Raw genomic sequence first — 23,194 nt, forward strand, 5'->3', positions numbered from 1 at the left:
AAAATGATTAATGAACAGAGCAACACGAGGCTGAAACAGTTGGAGGGATGAGAGGACGGACAGAAAATGCTATTCATGAAGTCACAGCTGTAAAGCAACTCATCATTCACAAAATGGCAGCAAAGGAAGCACAGACTTTGAACATAAATGGATCATTTAAACCTTACAGACAAAACACTTAACTTAACTCATAGGTAATAACACTGGAGCACTTGCAGACATCTAATCTACACTGATAATGTGACATATATGATAAAGTGGTTTACGATGTGATGTCCAAGTAAGAAGCTGTCACAGCTGTCTTTGTGGAAGGAAAGCAGACAAATGCATTTATTGTGCATTTTATTTTCCCAGATGATCTATAAAGATCAAATGTTAGTATTTACCAAAAAAATTAAGCCTAAAATACAACATTAAAACTACATAATTACTGCTATTCATCAATAGATTTGATATAATATGATCAGTATCTCATCTTCACAGCTGAAGTGGTTAATGTCTGGAGATTGACAACAGTGGTTTTCGTCCATGTCCAATGCAACAACTAAATGCTTTGCAGCCATCAGTCAGTCACTGTTCATACAGCACAAAAACCCGAAATGAGGAATGAAGCAATCAGCCACTTAAACGCCACATCAGCTGCAATTTAAGAGCACATCCATCAACATACTGATTTTGTAAATAAAAATGTTGTTTGCTGTAGTTTATTCAAGTTCAAATAAGGTCTGAATCAATTAGCATGCACCATTTGCCCTCAAATATCCCATGCGTGGTCACAGACGTGGATCCTATTTTTTTAAATGAGCTGTAGAACACAAACAAGGCACCTGAAAGCTGTTTACACCGAGGCCACTTTGCAAAATCTGAAAAAAACTCATTCCAGCCTCAATTTAAAATGTGACTTTTCTTTTCATGACTCATTAAAAACAAGCATTTAAAGCTACAGTAAGCATCCACAGCCATACCAAGACAGGTCACTGACCAATTTGATTGATCATTAAAGCAATCAATCAGCAGCCGTGTGCAGGCAGCAGAGTCTTACATGTTCTCCCTGATTGGCCTCTAAGTCGCTGTTGCACGCTGCAGAGGTTACAGGTGCCTCAGCTTCCTGTGTGGACACCAGCGAATGAGTGACTATGATTGACTGTTTTTATGGTGCATGTGATAGTGTGTGTTTTTTCGAAACACCTCGGGAGGAATGAGGTATGAATGAAGTATGATTTCTGCACACAGGGCAATATTATGTCTCTCCGAGGTGATGGTTTAGACATGGAGACGGAAATGTATAAATCAACAGTAAATGAACTGAAAGCAAAGATCTGCAGGATGAAAGCAAGATGGTTACTCTTATTTTAAACAAACGCTCCACACTGAATCTCTGAATTTCTGTGTTCTCTGTCCATGTCATGCTACCTGGACCACAAAGAAAAGACTTACAGTAAATGATCTGGAAATGATTGTCCGCCTTTGAGATCAAAATAACATTTGCATGCAGTATTATCCCTTTAATTTCACTTCATGCTGACTTTATAACACTAGGTCTTGTCGTTATTGAGAGTGAAATGTCATGTAAAACGTACCTGCTGCACTTCTCCTAGAGTGATGGGCTGAGTCTGAAAGCGGATGTTGGCCCTGCGCTGCCGGGTGTCCCCTCTGGACCCTTCAGTGGTTTTGCCCGTGTTCTGAGCAAGGCGGTTGAAGATGGCCATCTTCTCAGCCAGGCTAAGGGAGGACAGGTCTGGCTCGTCTGAGGCAGGTTCCTGGCCATCTCCTTCTGTCCCAACACCAGGAGCTTGAGCTGGTTTCTGGGGTTCCTCTGTACCCTTCTCCTGCTCCTGCACTGCAGAATCCGGCTGGGAGGAGTTCTGAATGCTGAGGGAGTGACAGAGCGTGTTCACTGGGCGTCAGGAGTCTTAGTCTAAACATTTCAGTGTTATGCGTTTAAATGTGTCTTTGTCCACAAATCAAAATGATCAACCTTTAATGATTTCTGTTATGTGGAGCAAAAAAATGAAGAAAATATTCACATTTTAGAAGCTTAAACAATCGGAAATCTTGTTTTAATGATGAAAAAAGCTTCAAACCGATTAATCGATTATCAAAATAGTTGTCGATTAATTGTTTCAGCTCTATTTATCTCCATATGTCCATTCTATTATGAAAACATGTGGTCACAAAAATGCACATGGAATGATGCGTGTAGGGTTAATTTAGCCTGGTTTCTACAGGTCAAATAGAGACATTTTATTGAGGGAGTGGTGTTTGTGTTCTCCGTCATGTTTTTAGATTGCTCCCTCTTCTCCTCTCTAATAAAACGGTGTTATATTCCAGTTCTGGATTCAGCCACCATTGAGCTGTCCTGATCGGCTGAGGTGGCTGTCAATCCAAATCATAGCTGGTTTTATTTAACTTTCTAGTTTCCAGCATTTTGGAAATGAGATCTGGGTCAGCAAGTCCTCTTCGGGGTCTCTATGATCTCATCTCTGAAAATATCTGATTCATACATTAAAATGACAATTCTGATTAAAACCAGTTCAATTCCAAAAAAAATCAGGTGGCTTTTATTTGGTGTCAAGGTATCAAAAAGTATACATAGCAGGCAATCTCTGGCTTTGGATGAGAAGTATGTAGTCTGTTAGTCTGGAATCATTAACACTGAATAATTTTGGTTTGTGGACAAAACATGAATAATTTTCACATTTGGGAAACATTTTCTGACATTTTAATGGACCAAAACAATTGACAGATAGATAAAAAAAATATTTTAAATTGCATCCCTAAAACAACTATGCATGTTATCATCTAGATGAGAATCTTCATTAATTATTTTACCAAGGCGCAAAACAAATTTTACTTTCAAGGTAACGGTAACCTGTCTCTATTTGAACACCTGAATCATGATGAGTTTCTAACTTCACTTGTGGTCTGACGATATCTAAAAGCTCCTCACCCACACAGCAAAGGCTGAGCAAGCTTGCACCACACCGGCCAGGTAAATCACTCTGAGTGTGTCAGATTACAAGCACAGCAACAGAGACATAAGTAGCTCAGCGCACATATGCCAGATAATCATATAATGCACTCAGATGTTTGCAGGGGTTATGGTGATCTCCCAGCAGTGTGCTAAGTTAAACCTAGGTGGGTAAACAAAGTGCAGGACACGTGAACTGATGATATGCAAGGGGGATTTGACTGGCTCAAACTCTGACCTTTCAATCAGATACTGTATGTGACCTCTTCCTTAACTGACATGTGTGACCTGCATAAAAAAAAATCACTGCAAGAATCAATGTGCAGTAACAGGAAATGAAATAAAGTATCGTATAGATGCTGACTTCTTTACCGTATAAGGTGCACAGAGCTAAGGAGCAGCAGATGCAGCATAACAAGGTAAATGGAGCTGGATGAACAGATCTGCAGTGCAGCCAGGAGAGGGAGACGGAGAGTAACGTGCATGTGTGGCAATTCAACATTGCTCCGAATCAGAGCCAATGAGACATGTAATGTGAGCTGTTTCTGACAAACGGCACATTCGCTGGAGAGCCGAAGTAAACAACACTGGGAGACCTACACATATATGTATATATGTATGTATATATATATATGTATATATATACATACAGTATATATGTATATATATATATATACATATATATATATATATATATATATATATATAAGTATATATATATGTATATATATATAGATATAAAGCAGCCCAGCTGAGTTGTACCTGATGCTTGTCACACTGGTGTTGACTGCAGTGGAGCTGGGGATGCAAGTTACAGCTGTGTGAGTGGCGTCACTTTGTGACGATGGAGCAGCATCGCTTTAAAGTGGAGAAAGTGGGAAACGGGTTGGGGAAAAAAGGGAGAAATTAACAGTGGAAGGATTGAAAGAAGGTGACAGAGATAACTAATGATACAGCAAAAAAACACTGGATCTACCTTGAAGCGTTGACCACCTCCTTGTTGGTGACAGGTTGTGTGTTTGACCGGTCCTGAACTCTCCTCAGACGTCTTTCTATGGCGGAATTTCGAGAACGTGGTTTGGGAACACTGCCGTCTGACGTCCTCTCTAAATCCTGGAGAACGATATCATCAAAACATGAAGACTGTGTGAGAAAAGTCAAGAAAAACATCAATTCAGTTTGTCAGTGAACGTGAATACAATTGATTGTTTGAAACGGTATGTACCCTGAAGAGCGACCTCTTGGCAGCCACACTCATTTTGGCTCTGTCATCAAGCTTTTCTTCATCTGCTGGAACACAGTATTATGGTGTAGGGCATGAACATATTCAAACATCTGGCATCACACATGCAGTGCACTGAACTTACCTTCCGGATCCTGTAGCTGTGATGGGCTGAGACGTGACCTGCAGAAATGTACATCAAACATCAGCATTTACACATTTCTTTCCTTGGCATTGTCATGATCAGCATTAAGTAACTTGCAGAAGAGTCCTTCCAGTACCTATCAGACTCCAGACGCTCTGCAGAGGTGATGGGTTGGGTCCTAAACCTCTCGGACATGCGATTCTCTCCTGGAGTGATGTAGCGACGAGGTCTCCGAGTGGCCTTGTCTCGATCACTGCTGCTGGCCGCGTCGACCTCCATTGCTGGGAGATCTACTTTAGTTGTCTCACTTTTGGAGTTGTGGGTTTAAAGGATTGAACGACAAAGATAACAGAAGTACAAGTTAGTGTCACCGGTGATCGATTTTGACATTGATGTGAAGAGTCATTAACCGTTGTTAACATGCAGCAAGAGGACAACTTGCAAGAACTGATGTGTACTTGCTAGTGTTGTAGTCAAGACCACCTAAACCGAGACCATGTCGAGACCAAGACCAGACCAAGACTTTGAGGGGTCGAGACCGAGACAAGACCAAGACTGTTAGCGTCGCTTTGCAGAATTTACACGTTCTTTTGGAGGTATTTATGCACAAAAAGTCTTTATGGTTCAGGTAATTTTATTATAGATGAGTTGGCTGACATCTTCTCACGGCCTCTTCTCCTGTCACTCACATGCACTTCTGTGGGGGGCGTGTGAAAGGGGCGGGAGGGATGACAGCCGTTAACGGTGACAAAAATTTCAAATGACAAATGAGTCAAGTTATTGGTTTGTACCCGAAGCAATGCGATTTACGCAAAATCACAGTAATGATATTAACAAGTTAATCCAAAAATGCCCAAGCAATTTATTGATATCCCCACAGTTGTGGCCTTGACCGGTCTTGAAATAAAATCCAGAGTCCACTTTGTCCGAGACCGAGACAAGACCGAGTAAAAATGCAGTCGATTCCGAGACGAGACCGAGACCTTCAAAAAGTCAAGACCGATCTTGAGTACTACAACACTAGTACTTGCACAAGTATGTTAAGCTCAAAAAACTGAACTGCAGACACATCAATACATGTGATAATGGCAGCTATTATGGCAATACACTCAAAACATGCCATGCCTCGTAATCATAATGCTATCAGCATTGTTTTCTTGAATTGTTATTTGATTATTTGTTTGCGACAGCTAAATGATGCAGCGTTAGACAGATGTTAAGCAATGCCACACAGAGCCCATGCCGTTGGACCTACAACTCAGGTTTATGCTTGGCATTCTCCAGATACGAATGGCGCAGCTGAGCAACTGATACCCTGGTGTCCAAGGTTCCCATCTCCCCGTTAGTAATCCCTGAAGGTGGGATGGCCCTGGATGTCTCCCGGCCGGCTGCTGTCCTCTCCATACGATACATTGCAGTGTGCTGGCTTACACCTATATCTGACATGGAGCGGGTCCTAACCTTAGGTTTGAGCACTCCACTCGTGTCCTTGCTTCTGCTTTTGGCCTGAGGCAACAAAGAGCCCTTCTGGAGGTGGACAGCTGATTCCGTCTGCTGACGATCCAGCTGCTGCTCCCTCTGAGCCTCAGACTCTCCCTCTCTTTGGTAATCTTGTTTTTTCTGCATGTCTTGCTGCTGATTTGGTGGTTCTTGTTGATGGAGCTTATACTCCTGCTGTATTTGGGAGTGTTGTTGTCTTTCAGGCTCTAGCGGATGTCTCGAGTGGTCATAGTGATGTTGCCTTTGTGGCAAAAACTTTGTTGGTTCACAATGCTCTGGATGCTGAAGTTGAGGCTCTGGATGTTGAATTTGGGGCTCTGAATGCTGAATTTGGGGCTCTTGGTGGTACACAGGGTCTGAGGATTGATGTTGCCTGGGCTGCTGGCTTACAGACAAGTGTGCAGGCTGTATAGATTTATAAACTCTTTCCTCTTGGCTTTCACGGCTGGAGAGATGCTCCCTTCCCCTTTCTCTGATCCTTTCAACATTTCTTTCCCTCCCCCTCGGTCTGTCCCGATCCCAGTCTTCCTCCCCTCGACTCATCCTCCTAAGTTCTGGGCTGTAGTTTTGCCAGTCCATATCATCATGTCGGCCCCTATGAGGATCATCCACACTCTTTTCCCTCCGGCGTATCTCTGATGGCAACACAGCCTTCCTACTCTTCAGCAAACCCTCTGTATGGGCCTCTTCCTTCAGGGCCTGCCTGGCCTCTAATCTTGCCTCCTTGTGGGCAGCATAGAGTTTGTCAGCATTCACTCTCCTGCGTGCTGGTACCTCAGGTGGTACAGAAGGTTTAGCAATGGCCACTGGGGCAGGCATGGCCAAATAGGGCTCTGTGTCCACAGCAGGCCCAGAATGTTGGTACTCTGGAGAAGAGGAAGCATAGGCTGTTTGACTGTGGGTATGATGGTGGCCAGGGCTGGGCTGAGGCTGGTGACCAGTCCTTTGTTGGGGAGTGTCTGAGTGCTGTGGCATATAATGAACAGTGTTCCTCTGAGTGCAGTGTCTGTTAACCTGGTTCCTGTCTGGACTCCAATCAGGTGGCCTTTGCACTGTTTCATCCCTGGGCAATCGTTCCCTTACTCGAATTCTTAGGGAAAGGAATGAATAAGGGATATTGAGATTTCAACAGACCAAAATCAACTCAACTTAAACAATAATCTATGGTAAAAGGTAAAGTAAATCATAAAATACATCACTCACAATATTTCTGACAAATATCTTTTCAACTATTGGTGTACCTTAACTTCAATTGATGACATGTTTCTCGTAGTATAGACAAAAAAAATCTGGCACATCACAAATCTCTATATCTCTAATGTGTGCTCCAAGCACAAACTGTTCAATAGACTTACACAAGTTTAAGGTTTAGACTATCACAAGATCCAGTTGAGGCTCTGTGACTAGGACTAAGAAGCATGCTCTGGGTTTAAATGTTGGACACTCTCTCTCTCTCTCTCTCTCTTTGATGTTTCCGTGCCAAAAACTAAGCCAAACTATTTTCATCTACAACCTCTTGACCTCCGGTAGGCAAAGGTTGCTCTAATCTTATTGTAGACCTCTAAGCCAGACGTAATTGATGGGCCTCTAGTTTATCTGACATGGCATGAGGGACTTAAACTGTGGTTGAGCTACATGAGTAAATCCTAACACTAACTTGCATAAGAAGCTGATAAGGCCAAAAGACACTCACTGCCATTGGCATTCAGTAGATATTTTAAGAACTGATGGAATATTCTCCTTTAAGATATAAAACATGAGTATGTTGGATTTATTTCTTATTTCTCTGCAAACAGAGCATCAAAGATAAACTCTGTCTTATGTGTACCAATGAAACAATTCCAGCTGAAATCCACCTGTCCATGTAGCTCAAATGCAGGCGGCGGGCCTTTATCCTTTCATAGGCTTTCCGCAAGTTTGCTATGCTCTGCATTTGGGCCACTGTTGGGTCCAGAAATACATTTCAACGCAAGGACCTGAAACATGAATGGCAATCCTCACAGGACTGAATGAATCAATCAGTCTTTGATGGGGGGGGGGGGGGGGAGGGTAATGTATACAATCCAGAAAATGACACAGACCCATACCAGGCAATTTAAAACTACACTTGTTAGCTCTCAAGAGGAGATGCATGTCACCAAGTCACCAAGGGCGCCAGACTCGAGATGAAATTTCATAGGAGTTAACAAGCCAGAATCTGCAGTGGGGGTTGTGAATGTAGCCTCAGCTGACAAGTGCTGAGTCAGGGACTAAGCTGACAAATGTTGTTATCCCATCATCTCTGCTAACAAACACCACTCGTGTGCTGATGACGCGGGTCACGAACCTCAAATGTTTAATGGAACCGTGCTCATCTGATCTTGTGTGAGGTCTTTTAGGACTGCACAGTTTGACACCCTCTTCTTATTCATATTAAGTGCAACATGGTTCAGTGAATCAATTATGAAGACCAGGTTAAAAATGCAAAGAAACAAAATCTGGGTGCCAATAACACTGCAGAGCAGAGGAGAACAAACTTTACATTACTACCTAAGAACAGACATTAGGATGTCTGTCAGACAATTGGAAAATTAAAGAAATTCCACTTTGTTTTATTTACTTATTTGAATGTTTTGTAAGTGTCACATTGTCGTCAGTTGTGTTAGTTAGTTTAAGTTCAGTGTCACTTCCTGTTCTATTTTGTGTTAGTTAGTTATAGTTTAGTGTCACTTCCTGTTTTATTTTGGTAAGGGGTTTTCTCTACTTCCTGTGAGCACCTCGTCTGCCTTGTTCTGTGTCACGCCTGATTCCCTGATTGTTTTCACCTGGTGCTCCTTACCCTCACTCCCTACATATACTCCCTTCTCCCACTTTCTGTTGCCAGTGCGTCTTACGTGTGTTGTCAGCGTCCGTGCCACTTCAAGTTTGAACCAAGTCAGAGATCTTTTGTTGTGTTAGTTTAGCTTATGTTTTTGTTTGTTTTCTCAGTCATTTTAAGTCAAGTTTAGTGTTTTCTGAGCTGTTCCAGCTCCTCTTTGTTTGCTTGCAAAAGGAGGTAATAAAACCCGTTAAACCATGCTCCTGTTTCTGGCCTCGTGCATTTGGGGCCAAGCCTTGTGAGAGTTCGTAACAAAGGTGCATTCTAATGGATTATATACTGTATGTACATGTTGTAATCAAAAGGAATTTTAAGAATATAAACCTTGGTCTTAAAAGAGAAATAGGCACATATCTCAGCAAAATTCCATTGCTACTGGATACAGGTTTAACATGTAAATTAATTGTTGGAAAAATATGTCTGGTGTGCACAGGTCTTGAAATTAAGGCCATAAATTTAGAGAACAATTTCACTCCAAAAGTTGTATTTTGAGCCAAAGTGAATTTAAAATGTTCTATTATCTTAACACATAGGGTATGGAAGCTGTGTTGAGAAACCTGATGCTCTTTGACAGTGCACTCTGGCAACAGCATGATGTGATGACAGTATCAAACCCCATTATTATTCAAGGCTGACATTATATTTAGCTTCAGAACCATGATCAAGAACATTTATAGGTGTTGACCAGGGAGACAAATCTGTCATGATGTCGTCAAGTCATAGTCATCCTAATTGACTGTATTTGACAACTGTTGCTCATTCCTTTTCTGGTAGCATATTTATTTATATTGGAAAGGGCCATCACGCACTTAGCTAATTAACCAAGCTGCTGTTAGATCAGTGTTGGCTCTCAGGGTAAGTAAGGAAATCACAACCCCTCTTACAAAAACACCCTCTGCGATGTTTCTTCTCACCATATAGCCTTTCCCTGATGAGCTCCCCAGAGTATCGTTCTATGTGAAACTGGAGCAGGTCAAGAATGACGCAGCCAGACCCACAGACGAGAAAGATCCCAGCAAGCAGCAGACAAGCAAACTCAAGCTCAAGCTGCACCAGTTCATTTATTTAACATTTGAGATGCTAACACTGGCATTAAATACACTTTTCCATGTGTATTGTTCAATCTGGACACGGCTGGATTCTCTACATCTCAATTGTGTTTTAGACCCATTTTTTGTTACCAACTCTATAACAAGAATAAAAGCAGATGCACACATGTGTGATTTGTTACAATCGACACGTGGATTGGTGTGAATATCAGTATGGAAAGATGACTTTGTGCTCTGCAGGCAGCAATACAAGAGCAACCGTTACTACTATGTGAGTACAAAAGGTGAACAAAGTACAGCCAAGATGAAGCCACAGCTCTTCTCATCAGATTAGCATGGATGGACACGGATTGTTTTGTAACAGATGCCAAGAGGCAATCTCTCCATCTCTCAAACTTTGCAAATATTGACACATCTTTTTTGTCGACCCTTTTGGATGCTTCCTTTTTGAGGTTTCTTTGCAACATAGGAAGGTGTGTGCTGGTGCTGCAGTAGCAATCCATAGCCTCAAAGGACCAGTATGTAAGCGTAAATGCAGTGGAACGGCCAATGAGAGCACCAACTGTCTCTGAACTGCCCTGTGATTCTGCCATGATGTAAACCACGATGAGTCCAGAGTGTCTTTCCATTACACCCAAGAGTTAATTTAGACTCATTGATTGCCTACTGCACTCTTAACATATACCATGATATAGTTCTTTAATTTATTTGTAAGGTGTAAAACACTTTTGACACAAACATATGATGTGCTTGAATCTGGATAAACTCACCCCTGTCTGTTGAGGATGCTCTGGGCCTGCTGCTCGATGAATAAATCACCAGGTGATATACCATAGCGGTTCGAGGGCAGGGAAGCCCGGCGGGCAGTGCGAGGAGAGTTGGGCACTGCTGCAATGCTGTAGTCCTTGGTGGAAGTGGGACTTGGCTCCTGGTGGGCAGTCTTTTGGTGGTGTTGGGGCAGAGGCTGCTCCAGAGTTGTGGTTCTGGAACTGGAGGCGCTTTCTTGAGCCCCTGCGCGCCGGTAGTTCTCCATGTTCATCACCCTTTCCCGCTCTGAATATCTGCTCGGTTTTTCCTGTGTGGAGGGACGATCTTGATTTGTGCGGGCAGGCCTTGATGTGTTACCAGATGCAGGATCTTGATGAGTCCTCATGTAAACTCTGCCAACTCCAGAGCGGTATGGCACCCTGGGCTCCCGCGCTGATTCCTCTGCTTCTTCTTTGTCTTTGTCTCGCCTGTGACTAGTCTGTCGACCAGGGGTCTCAGGGTCTCGGTGGGACCGATGTCGTGGTGTGTAATCAATGTCCTGCTCCTGATCTAATAGGATGCCATAACGCTCTGACAGCTGGCGGCGGCGCTCCGCTTTGTAGCGGGCGATGCGTTCAGCCTTGGAACTGAGGCTTGCAGTGTCTGTGGGGGCAGATGAGGTTGTAGAGGAGGTGGATAACGTTACTGGATCAACATACACCAACACTGGCTCCTGACGCCCACCTCCACCTTTGACCTGAGGAGATCTCTCTGAAGACAACACCTGCTTCTGCGGCGCATCCATGTCCTCTCGACTGTAGTGCCTCACTGTGGTAAAGAGAGTTACCGTTAATACCAGCTTCTCATCACATTTTCTGATAGTTTAGATATAAACATGCACTAATACTGTACATACGCTATATGGACAAAACAATTTGGACACCTGATCATTACACCGACTGTTATGATGTACCCAAACACATATATACAGTACTTTCATGTGGAGTTGGTCCCCTTACAACAGCTTCCACTCTTCTTGGAAGACTTTCCTCAAGATGTTTAAGTGTTTATATGGGAATTTGTGTTCATTCCTTCTGTGAAGCATTTATTAGGTCAGGCACTGATGTTGGACAAGAAGACCTGGCTCACAATCTCTGTGCGGGTCAAGTTCTTCCACACCAAACTGACCAAACCATGTCTTTATAGTCCTTGTTTGTGCATTGGTGCACATGCTTACCCATCAAACAAGGCTCACAGGGGTCTGAGGCGCGGGTGTATCGCGGTGGATCCTCCTCTAACATTCTGTTCGCTACCAAACCACCAGGCACCAGAGTAGGAGGAACATCGTTTTCAATTCCCTCCATTCGTCGGGCTATTCTCTCCTTCCTGTCAGAGATAGGGGGCAGAGGGGCAGAGGTTAGCAGCTTTTACATTTGTCTTTGTCGATACTGTGAAAAGTCAGTGTCAACAGTTCTGAAAATACCTGTTCATCTCCAAATCCTTGGTGACAGGTCCCTCAAAGTATTTCTTCAACTCTGTAACTGATTGTTTGATCAGATGGTACAAAGTTAATATAATTATATAAAAAAATGTCAATAGTAACAAAGTATTTAATTGTTTTAGTCTACTTTTGAAGCATTGTTTTATTGGTGAAAGCGTTGCATACCCTTGGGAAGGACAAACAGACGTTTGGCATCTGTGTCTGAAATGCTTTTGACCAAGGCGGTCCTGTCACTCAAGGAAAAGTCACTCTGAAAACTGAAAGAGAAGACAGTCACAAGCCTGTACTCTGGCCTACTTCTGAAAGTAAAATTGTCAACCCAATATGGGGCTACCACAAAAGTCTCTTCATCCGTTTGACAGAGGAGTGACAGCAAGATGCCTTTTGAAACCTTCAACCACAATATGTCAAGATGTAAATGTGGCACTGGATTTCCACACTGCTGGGAAAGAGGCCACAGTATAGGATACACAAGGTAGATAACTGGTGCCTCTGGTGTGCTCTTATTTGAACCTTTGCTACAACTCTGTCTTAAAAGACTACTCTTAAAGAGGTGATGGCATTTAAAGGTGAGGCTCAGCTGGTGTTACATCCACCAGGATCCAGCTTTAGGAAGTAGGCCACTGAGTCCTGACACCATTCCAAGTGGAAACAATCATAGCCTTATGTGTCAGCATCAGCAGGTCACAGACACCCACGCAAATGCTAGCACCCAGTTGTCAGTGTATATATACTTATACAGGTGCGCAGTGTATATAAACTTTATTTATAAGACCTGATACATTTATTCAATAAAAGCATCTGCATCTACTATCAGTGCAACCAGAGGAGACTGTAAATGACACACTCACACAAAGAACTCCTAAAGGAGGTATTATGGCTCTAATGCCATGTGAGAAAAAGTGTCTTCGGATAAGCTGCTCCAGACATCTCCAGCTTTTAATCCCTATTGTGCATGATAAGCTAAAACACTTGAGTAAACCTATATCCCTATACTGTATAATACTAATGCAAGGACATTAAATGCTATTTAGAAAGTGTTTTGTTTGGCTTTTTCTTCCTCACCTTACGGCTTCTGTTGGAAACGAGGCTGAGGTGCAAAGTTTGACGGGGCCTTTAGATCCAAATCCTGGGGGGTGAATGAAAGAAATCCATCTGTCAGTATCACTTTGCTGAACCAAACAAAACGTACATTACAGAGGGAAACTGTAGACGTTGGGAGTGTAAGACAGTCAACATTACACAATAAAAATGTTAATGTCTAGTGATCAACTCAACGTAATAGAAATCTTAAAACAAAAGTCAACTTTTCAGGTGTCTATCAGGTGATATTGGTATTAGTTGGATTAGACTTCTTGACTCTGATGTTAATGTCTTTGCAGCATCAGTAGCAAGTGTCATTTCCAATCCAGTCAGGTACCCACTAGTGGTTTGTTGGTTTAATTCCCACTGATGATGGATGGAGTCCAGCTGTTTGCCAGACTCCAACAATCTTCAGTCCATTTCTAACTTAAATAACTAATGCAGTACCTGCATCTTGGGCTCCAAATGACTCAGTATCAAATGCATTGTTTACTGCCTTGGCCTGACTGCCCTTAGGCATGCGGAAATGGCTCATTGAGCAAAATATCTGTCACACTTCTACCACACTGCACCCTCGGTGCCCTGACTAAGTCTGTCAAGTCAACCATTAAACAGTTTTGCAATTAAGAGACGACAAACAGGCTCATTTTTGTTTAAAGTCATCAAAGGACTCTTGCCTTTAATGACTTTGACACAGGTGGACAAAAAACTGCGAAATTAAGGAACGTGTGCAGCGAGTGCACGTTTCAGAGACACATTTAAGCAGCGCTTACTCTTGCCATGACATCAAAATGACCCGGACATAGACAGACAGACGGATGAAAGTGATTCCAATGGCTTTTAATCCGACTACCTTGATATTATACAGATCATACTGCTATAAAATCTGTTTATTTTTACACTTTATTTTTCAATTTACAACTTTTCTTAGCAAATATTCATTATTATATTAAAAACAAATAAAAATACAAGATGCTAGATAGAAATGGAGAGTTGCTCTCTTTCTCTTGGGAGTAAAAACTCACTTCACTTCTGACAGGAAATGTCCAACTTTTACACACAAACACACGCGTTTCTCAGAAAGCTCACAGATGACCCTTGAGCGCTCAAGTCACAGCGGCAGCAGCCTGTTGTAAAGTTGTATTCCAGTACAGGAGACAGATCGTGTTACTGTTCCAGACGCCTGCAGAATTCCTCTGACTTATTTTGGCCACTCAACCTCAGTGTGGCAACAGTACAGAACAAGTGAATGATGAAAAAACCGTGGTATGTAACACTCCCCAAGAAATCAAGTTTAAGGACATTCAAGGACATGTTTTTGGACCAGAGACAGAATAAAAGTCAGAATAAGACAACAGGGGGAGAAATATGGGCTGGACTTGGTTTTTTTGCTGCACTCAAAATCAATACATACAAATCAATACATGCCATCGCCTTAAAAGCCACATTTCTTCTCAAATCCACACGTTCAACATTTCTAACGCTCATGGGACTCATTTGTATGCACATACTGTATATGAGCCTGTTTATCTGTCAGACTGTGATTTAATACGACTGCTCACTCTGATGGAAAGTCCCTTGGACAGAAGTCACTGCTGCTTTCCTAGGTAACGCTTGCAGGTTGTCAACAAAAACAAGCAGCGCAAGGTCTGAGGCCGGCAGTGCCAGACGGTTTCCAAAGTAAGTAGTGGTGGAGAGAGGGATTTTCTATAAATATTCAGATCTACTAAACAGACTTGCAGATTCAACAAGGCCATTTAATCCATGAAGCTGTGAACAACACATTTTAAGCTATTTCAAAGACATCATTCTCTAACTGTATAACAATCATTCTTATTCCCATAAAAAAAGAGAAGAAAATAGCCCACAACATCAGATTTTATAATTCTATCTGTCCACTAGTAGTGTTGTATCGGCTCATCCCTAATAGAGATGTAAACATTCTGCAACTGCTCAAAATCCTTTTAAGAAGGAATGACTGGATGTGTATGAGGTGGTAAAGCAAATAATAAACCATGAATCACTTGTTTGGCCAAGCTGAGTTCTTCTGCCAGTTTGGTCAAGTTACAATTTGGATTTGTGTCCTTGTCCTCAAATGAATGAATGAATTAAACTCAAAAGGCCCTGATGCATTTTCCGGGTTGACCTATTATGTCACATACCAAAACAACTTCAATTTCTATTATATTTGTGTTAAAGTCTGCCAGCAAAAACTGACTAGGTCAGTTTTAATATGTAATAATAATGTAATAACAATTCAATTCCCAAGCAAAGTCTGTGATTACAGTTTACTGTCACTTAAACTCTGTTGTATAGCTCTAAACTGCACCAAGGAGCCTTTCAAGGTAGAGTTAAGAAAGTGAACAAGGAATCATCAAACCATCCCCTTCTTACAGGCCTTACCTTGGCCACAGGGCTCCACATGGTTCACATGGTAACTAGAGATCCAGGGATTTCGAAACATGTCTGAGGAGGTGACCAGCAGAAGGCCTGGCTGCTCGACTCCCCCTCCTGTGTCAGAGCAGTGGTGACGGTGGTGGGCAAAAGTTGTGGCAGTGCTAACGGTGAGCAGACAGGCCGGGATGAAAGTGATGACACGAGCACACAGTCACAGACACACACACACACACACACACACACACATATACGGACAGATGAGCTCGGAGCCCAGCAAGAGCCACAGCAGAGCCACAGCCTCGGCTACAAGGAAAGCTAGCCCACCCCAGACTGGCTGTCAGACAGTGCGAGTGTGTCAGTGCAGCAGAGAGAGAGAGAGAGAGAGCGAGACAGGAAGAGAGAGAGAGAGAGACAGCACAGCAGGGTGCTAAAGCAGCTCAGAGGCCTAATCACATTACAAGCAGAAATTAGCCTTGATGATAAAAAACCCTGGGACAGGATTGGAGGAGGTTGCCAGCAGGGCTACGGAGGTAGTATGTTATCCTTTAAACACACAGCGCACCAGGCACACTTACAGCCAACATGGCCAGATGCCACAAAGCTATCAAACACTGCGGCCAGATATTGCTTTAATATGAACGCTACTATGAAGGTGCAGGACAGTTTGGCTGCGAAATCCTTCCTTGTCCTGTTTTTAACTGCAGCTGCAGTCCACACGTCGTAAAGCTCGACATTGTAAATGGGATTCTTTACGGTGGCACTGACGTCAGCTCAGTAAGGACTTCATTGAGCCCTCACATGCAATGCAGTAGGACAGGAATTCATACTCTGAATGCAGGTAAAAGTCCTACTGAATCCTTTATTTATGAACAAACATAGTTTATTTCACTTTCTGTCCCTTCTTATGTTTTTTGGACACACAGTCTTTGTCATTTGTTTTTGAATCACTTTTTATTTAATCTTCATTGTAGACATCCTGTCAGAAGAAGGGAAAACAAAAATGCCGGTGTCTGTAGTTCACACAATATTGCACCAAACGCAACAATTCAGGTGATTGGGACCACGGGAAAAGACGGCTCGTGTACCCGTCAGTCACTCACTGCTTCCCTGTCCCTCACCCTGCCCATGTTCTCACAGTCAGTGCATGACCAGTGTCTTCACAACAAGTCCGAGAGAACATACGACGCTGAAGCAGACGCGACAACAGGAAGTAATTGAGCGAGTCACGGGACAAAATGTCAGAGAAAGTTCAGCCAAAACTCATAGTTGCACAACAGACAACAACCTCCAGTGTTTTGGAGGCAGATGGTTCACGAAACAGCCGACAAACGGGTGCATCCTATCTGTCAGTGGCATCTCTTTCCTCAGTGTAGCCTGTTACTAACTTACTGACTGTAGCTTTAATACAGGTGAGACAATTCCCACAACCCCCCGAGCGCTGGCCTGTGCAGTGTCACATGTGTCCTGCTCCACGACTTCCACTTAAATAAAAATTTAAAATACCGTCTTAGAAGAAAACCTCCTATAAATAATCAATATTTAAGGATTTTGTCACTTCATTATTAGAGGTATGATGATGATAAAAGAGGAGCACTTTTTTCTCTTAGACTTCCTTGCGTGCACACTCACTTACCTCCTGTGAGTGTGTGATGCTTTTTTCTCACCCTTGCACACACACAGACTCCCCCCTCCTTCCCCAGTCTGCGTATGCTGCCTGTAGACACCCCCTAATAAGGCAACATGTGTTGTGAGTGGCTGCCTCAGGGAGAGGTCACCCTGTCAGCCAGCAGCCCGTGTTTACCAGGGGGTCTCTGCGTCTGCTCACTGCTCTGCCTTGTCTGCTTTGTCACTCTTTCTCCCCTTTTTCCTTCCCCGGATTCGTCATCGTGCTCCCTCTGCCCTCTGACCCTTCCTCCTCACTTCCATCGACTCCTCCTCGTTGCTCGTGTCCTTTCCTCTCTTCTCCCTTTCTTGCGTACTTCAAGCCATGTTGGTTTGGATTCCGATCTTTCTCCACTTCACTAATGTCACTCCATTTCACGTTCTATCTCTGTTTACCTCTTCTTTCAGTGCTAATATCAACAGCATCAATTACTGTCTGAATGGTTGCACGCGAATGAATTCAAAACTAACCAGAACTATCGTTTCAATGCTGTATTTAAGACTTAAATCTAGTTATTTAGGACCATAAACTGAAAAATATATATATTTAAAGACACTAAAAGGTCATTTTATTGTAGATTTACATATAAAACCAACTTTTCTTTTCGCAACCAGCACAGTCAAGCCGTGATTGCCTTCCGAGTAAATACAGACTTATACTTCCAGACCATATCAATTATTTTAAAGAGCCTTTGACCTGGAGCTAGGTCAATCTCTCTGTCAAATGATTCACATTCAGACAGCTTTATTGATCTCAAATGGACAATTCATTTGCAGCTCACCAGTCCATACACCCGTCCAGCCTCTACAAACACCACACAAACAGTTAAAAATGATTAAATGTCAAGGGGAAAGTGAGTAAAAGTTAAACGCATTAACTCAATAAATAAGCAAGTGTTGAGCAGCGTGATCGCAGAAGGTACGACGAAATGTTTTCTAAAATTCGCTGTTGTCGTTTCAGTCGACAAAATAAAAGAACAACTGCACAAATGGATAGATACTGCGTGACACTACTTGAATTGTCTCTTGATCTCATGACTCAAAGACAGGTGGAAGTTCTACAGTTTCATCTCGCAGCACAGTCTGTACGAACCAGCCACACACACACACACACACACATCAAGAAAACTCAACACACACACACACACGACACCATGTAAACACCACGGGACGAGGCCTCTGCAAATCCCTGTGTGACTCAGCATCAAAACATCTGCCAGCAAATCCAACTTTATGCTCTGACTCTGATGTTGTAATAGGGAGGATAAGATCTTTTTTTGTTTGTAAATAAAATGTATAATAAGAGTTATTTTCCTGTACAAAAAAAACGGAATTATTTGCACTTATTTGAACACGACAGGGGTCACACGATGGAGAAGTGGCTAGTACTGTTGCCTCATAGCAAGAAGGTCACCTGTCACCCAAGGGCCTTTCTATGTGGCTTTTGCATGTTCCCTGTGTGGGTGTGGTTTGTCTCTGGGTACTATGGCTTCCTCCTACAGTCCAAAAACATGTAGAGTTTAATTGGACTCTTTAAAATGACCGTAGGTGTAAATGTGTCTTTGTATCTTGGCCCTGCAAAGGACCGGTGACCTCTAGAGCTGCAACTAACGGTTATTTTCATAATCGATTAATCTGTCGATTATTTTCTCGATTCATCGTCTGGTCCATAAAATATCAGAAAACTTTAAAAAATGTTGATCGGTGTTCGTCAAACCTGGAAATGATGATGTTCTCAAATGTCTTGTTTTGTCCACAAAGCAACATGATTAACTTTTGATGATTTCTTTGTTATCCAGAGCAAAGAAATGAAGAAAATATTCACATTTAAGACGCCTAAACAATTGGAAATCTTATTTTAATCATGAAAAAAGCTTCAAACCGCTTAGTCGATTATCAAAATAGTTGTCGAGTAATTTAGTAATCGATTAATAATCAATTAATCGATTAATCGTTTCAGCTCTAGTGACCTCACCAGGGTGCACCCACGCCTTTCTTCCTATGCCAGCTCCCCCGTGACCTTCATGTGGAGGATAGAGCGGTAGACGGTGAGTGAGTGAGTGAGTGAGTGAGTGAACACAACAGCAGACAGTAAGCCTGCCTTTATTAGGACAAACTGTCTTTGTTTAAGGTTCACTTGCAACATGCACTAACAAACACTGGGATGCAGAGCCACATAACTGACATGCAGTTCACACACGATCCAAACGTCCTCTCACACACACACACACACACACACACAGACACACACACAGACACACAGAGGTCAAGTGAGAGCCTTAGGAAGCAGAGCAGTACCCTTCAAACTTAAACATTTACTCCGACGTCCCCACTGCAGATCCAGATCTGCGTTCCTCTTTGTTTTGCATCAACTTTGCCTGACACTCACACAAAAATCTGCACGCCTTGCTCTTATATGGATACCGGTGAGCACAGAGACCCGAGACGTCCAGCAACACGAGGGCAGAGCAGGAGACAAAGAGAGAGACGTTTAAAGAGAGTGACGGAGGAGGAAGATAAAGATTGTCAAGCCACAGTGTGGCTGTTGTTTCTTGAAGTAATGTCATCCAAGAATATTCACATAATGTGACGAGATAAACTAACTCAAAGGTTCAGTCAGTGTGTGAGAATGTTGGATGTTTGGTGTTTGTAATGTATGTATGTGTGTATGTGTGTATGGATGAAGGTGTGAATGGGAGTGTGTATGTACGTACATGGGTAAGCATGGGTGTATGTATGTAATTAGAGCTGAAACGATTAATCGATTATTAATCGATTACTAAATAAAAAACTAAATAAAGCTTTTTTCATGATTAAAATTTAAAAAAAAAAGTTTAGGCATCTTAAATGTGAATATTTTCTTCATTTCGTTGCTCTGGATAACAAAGAAATCATCAAAAGTTAATCATTTTGGTTTGTGGACAAAACAAGACATTTGAGAAGATCATCATTTCCAGGTTTGATGAACACCGATCAACATTTTTTAAAGTTTTCTGATATTTTATGGACCAAACGATAGACTGTGATTGTATTTTGATCCTTTTGGGCACCCATAGAAACATAGCAGTGCAATATGGTGGCCTCCATAATGCAAGGCCATTACCTGATGCACATGAAAGGCTTATTCTCAGGCTCAGCAGTTTTCATTTTAAAGCAACTATACATCTATACAAACAAACTTTTGGGAAGTAAATTTAATTTATGGTTATGTACGCCTCTAAATGTTACACCAGGGAGCTTTAAAGCTGCTGTCAGTGTCTCGGGGCTCTGACAGTAAATGTAGAAGAAGGTTAATTTCATTATCCTACAACAGACGAGGAGAATGCCAAAGGCAGCAAGTAAGCAGATTTGTTTGGATAACACCACTGAATGCAGCTGTAATCCACTGCACATAAATGTACCAAATTATGAAGCAAGAACATGTCTAGATCTAAGCCTGTGCTAACACTCTGCTGTCTAACATACAAGGTGCTAAGGATTGAAATAACAATAATTAACTTTATTTATGTAACACGTTCCTGTACAATTGTTACAAAGTGCTTAAGAGTCAAATCAAACCTAATCTCATATTTCAAGGCAAAGAAACCCAAAAGATCACATAAAAAAAGGAAAGTTACACTAGCTGCTGCTACAATCACCATCACTGCACAGCAGAACTTGTTGTTTTTTTGTGTTAAATATTTTTGTTGTGCAGCCAAAAAGACAAAGCAAAGCATGTGTTCTGTGTGTATGTGTGTGTGTGTGTGTGTGTGTGTTACCCCATTCAGTGGCAGAGGGTCAACAAAAGGGGCCCGGCTGGTAAACCTGTCTGTTCATTTTTGATGGGTACAACAGGTGCAGAGCAGCGAGCAACTGCCGCACAGTCACGGTGACACGCTCTCTATAAACACACACACTATAAAAACAAAACTGGAGAAATGATGGAATAACATGTCAGCCCAACACATAGTGGTCAATAGTTCGGTCAATAAGCTGCACACACCACCCACGATACTACAATAATCTGCAGTTTGGAACACTAACACCAACGTGGATGGGGCTCTGGTCTGAGATTATATTCCATCATTTTAGGGAAGAAAATCAAAGCAGACACCAGAAAAGTAGTGTTGAGTTCTACTGTGGGAAGTTTGGAAAGGATGTTACTAAAGGACAATGAGTGACTTCATGAGTCTCAAAGAAGACACAATATTTAAAGGACCAACAGGCGACTCATGCAGGAGAAAATACATGTTTGGCACATGTTTGACAATTATTCTGTAGGTTTTACAGAAATAAGGTGGTTTTTAATGATCTTAACTTTCGCGTTTTGCATCAAAATTGGATTAAAAAAAACAAACCCAAAGGATTATATCCATGGTTCTCAAACTGTGGTACGTGTACCACCAGTGGTACGCGAGCTTCATCTGGAGTGTGTAGAAAATGAAACTAATAACAAAAAAAATTATAATTATAATAATTAGAGACAGCTTATCTCTTGTTCCATCTTAATCTAATATCACTACACCAGTGTGTGAAGTATATATGAGGAAAAGGAGGATGATGAGAGAGCAAATGATCTTATTGGGAATAAATCTGCCTCCTGTGAAAAGTCTGTAGCTGACTTCGCTCGACCTATTTACACCACTGTATTTTAACGTTGGCAACAATGCTGTTACTTAAAGGGCTCAATATTTTCTCAGGTGGTCTAAAAAGTTTGAGAACCACTGATTTATGTTTTGTCAGCATTCACAAAGTACCTTCCTTTTTCTTCACAGCATCAAAAAGAGGTTTACAAAATCAGTTCAGCGACAACTTTAGCGGCAGCTATTAAATACCAATTATTGCACAGTGTTTATGTTCAAAGCCTATGTGTAAATAATAAATACCTGATTATTTATGTTTTGTTACCAACATAAAACTAAACTATCGGTAAATGTTTGACTCTATAAAAATAACAATACAATTGCTTCCCAACATATACACATCATAGTGTGAGTGAGATTAAAGTAGAGAAAATACTTACAATGCTTTAGCTCCAATAATACAGGACGGAGAGAGAAGTGCCTCAGGTGAAGGTGAAGTCCATTTTTCCGTACAGCAATTTGAAAGAACCAAACAAAAGTTTTTGCCCCTAGTTCCTTAATCAGTGGGAAGCCGGTGCTGAGGAGGTCGGTGATGCAGGTGGGATTCAGTAAAGCCAACAAAGGACCAAGAGTCATCCAGCATGAAGCACGTCCAACCTCAGCAGCTGACAAATATAGCCTGGTGCTTTCCCACTAGCCAAATAAATCAGTCCAGGGAGAGCCAAGCTGAGAAGAAAGGGGAGAGGGAGAAAGAGAGCATAAGCGGGAGTAGGGTATGTGGGAGAGGGGTGAAGGAGAGGGACAGGGACTGAGGTGAAAGAGGGGTGAATAGGAGAAGAAATAGATGAAGGAGGGGTCCTAACTGCTACCCTGACAGTGAATGGTGTTACAAACTATCCCAGAAATTCAATAGTGCGGTTCCTAAAATGTCCATTCTCGTGAACCAGGTTTGGGACCCGAGATTGACCGTCAGAGGCGACACAACACTGCTTTCAAAGGGTTTGAGGAGTGCGGGCCAAAATCGGCGTGGTAACCTCATCCCACAACAGCCATGTATGGGCTGAAGAGAGCAGCCGCGATAGAGGGGCATCCGCCATAAATAGCCAGGCAGCGCTAACCTCCCAGGGCTGGGGGATCGAATCAGCTGTTAAAACTACAATCCAGCAGCGCAGTGTGATCCAGGCTCTGCAAGGGGCTCCTTTACCACAACACTGCAAAGAGCAGCACCAAATTTCAGTCAGAAACCTTTAGTGAGGAAGCATATGCTGGTGTTTGACTTTTGGTATTTTCATCGACATTAACTTGTACGTGTGCTCAGGGTTGTAGTGTCGTTCTGTGTGGTTTCAAAGGCCGTGAGTGACAGGTGTTTCGTTGAATCTAAAATTAAAGACAAAGAGTGGAGCTTCCAGCTAAAGTATCACCACTCATGATTTAGTGTCTGATGACCATGAATCTTGCCAAAGTACTTGAGTCACACAAGTCATCTGTGTGAAACACG

The 23,194-nt window shown here is 42.3% G+C and overlaps 1 protein-coding gene across 4 annotated transcripts in view; it reads right to left on the reverse strand.

The window, feature by feature from the left end:
- Window positions 1-22,670, reverse strand: part of LOC131468669 (supervillin-like) — a 41,593-nt gene extending 18,923 nt beyond the window's left edge. Inside the window, exons 1-14 of one of the 4 annotated variants that reach the window (XM_058643467.1) lie at window positions 22,137-22,670; window positions 13,058-13,121; window positions 12,158-12,249; window positions 11,975-12,032; window positions 11,729-11,877; window positions 10,515-11,319; window positions 5,594-6,928; window positions 4,475-4,645; window positions 4,339-4,376; window positions 4,197-4,261; window positions 3,948-4,114; window positions 3,734-3,829; window positions 1,581-1,872; window positions 1,043-1,108 (exon numbers count right to left, since the gene is read on the reverse strand). In XM_058643467.1, coding sequence (XP_058499450.1) covers window positions 1,043-1,108; window positions 1,581-1,872; window positions 3,734-3,829; window positions 3,948-4,114; window positions 4,197-4,261; window positions 4,339-4,376; window positions 4,475-4,645; window positions 5,594-6,928; window positions 10,515-11,319; window positions 11,729-11,877; window positions 11,975-11,982 — 3,192 coding nt within the window. In that variant the 5' untranslated portion in view covers window positions 11,983-12,032; window positions 12,158-12,249; window positions 13,058-13,121; window positions 22,137-22,670. Of the gene's footprint in view, window positions 1-1,042; window positions 1,109-1,580; window positions 1,873-3,733; window positions 3,830-3,947; window positions 4,115-4,196; window positions 4,262-4,338; window positions 4,377-4,474; window positions 4,646-5,593; window positions 6,929-10,514; window positions 11,320-11,728; window positions 11,878-11,974; window positions 12,033-12,157; window positions 12,250-13,057; window positions 13,122-13,522; window positions 13,657-15,478; window positions 15,807-22,136 lie in introns of those variants that run through there. The other 3 variants (XM_058643381.1, XM_058643212.1, XM_058643295.1) reach the window with 3 other exon arrangements.
- Window positions 22,671-23,194: the final 524 nt, after the last annotated feature.

The sequence above is a fragment of the Solea solea genome, chromosome 1 (assembly GCF_958295425.1).
Source record: "Solea solea chromosome 1, fSolSol10.1, whole genome shotgun sequence".
In the NCBI taxonomy this organism is placed as follows: domain Eukaryota; kingdom Metazoa; phylum Chordata; class Actinopteri; order Pleuronectiformes; family Soleidae; genus Solea; species Solea solea.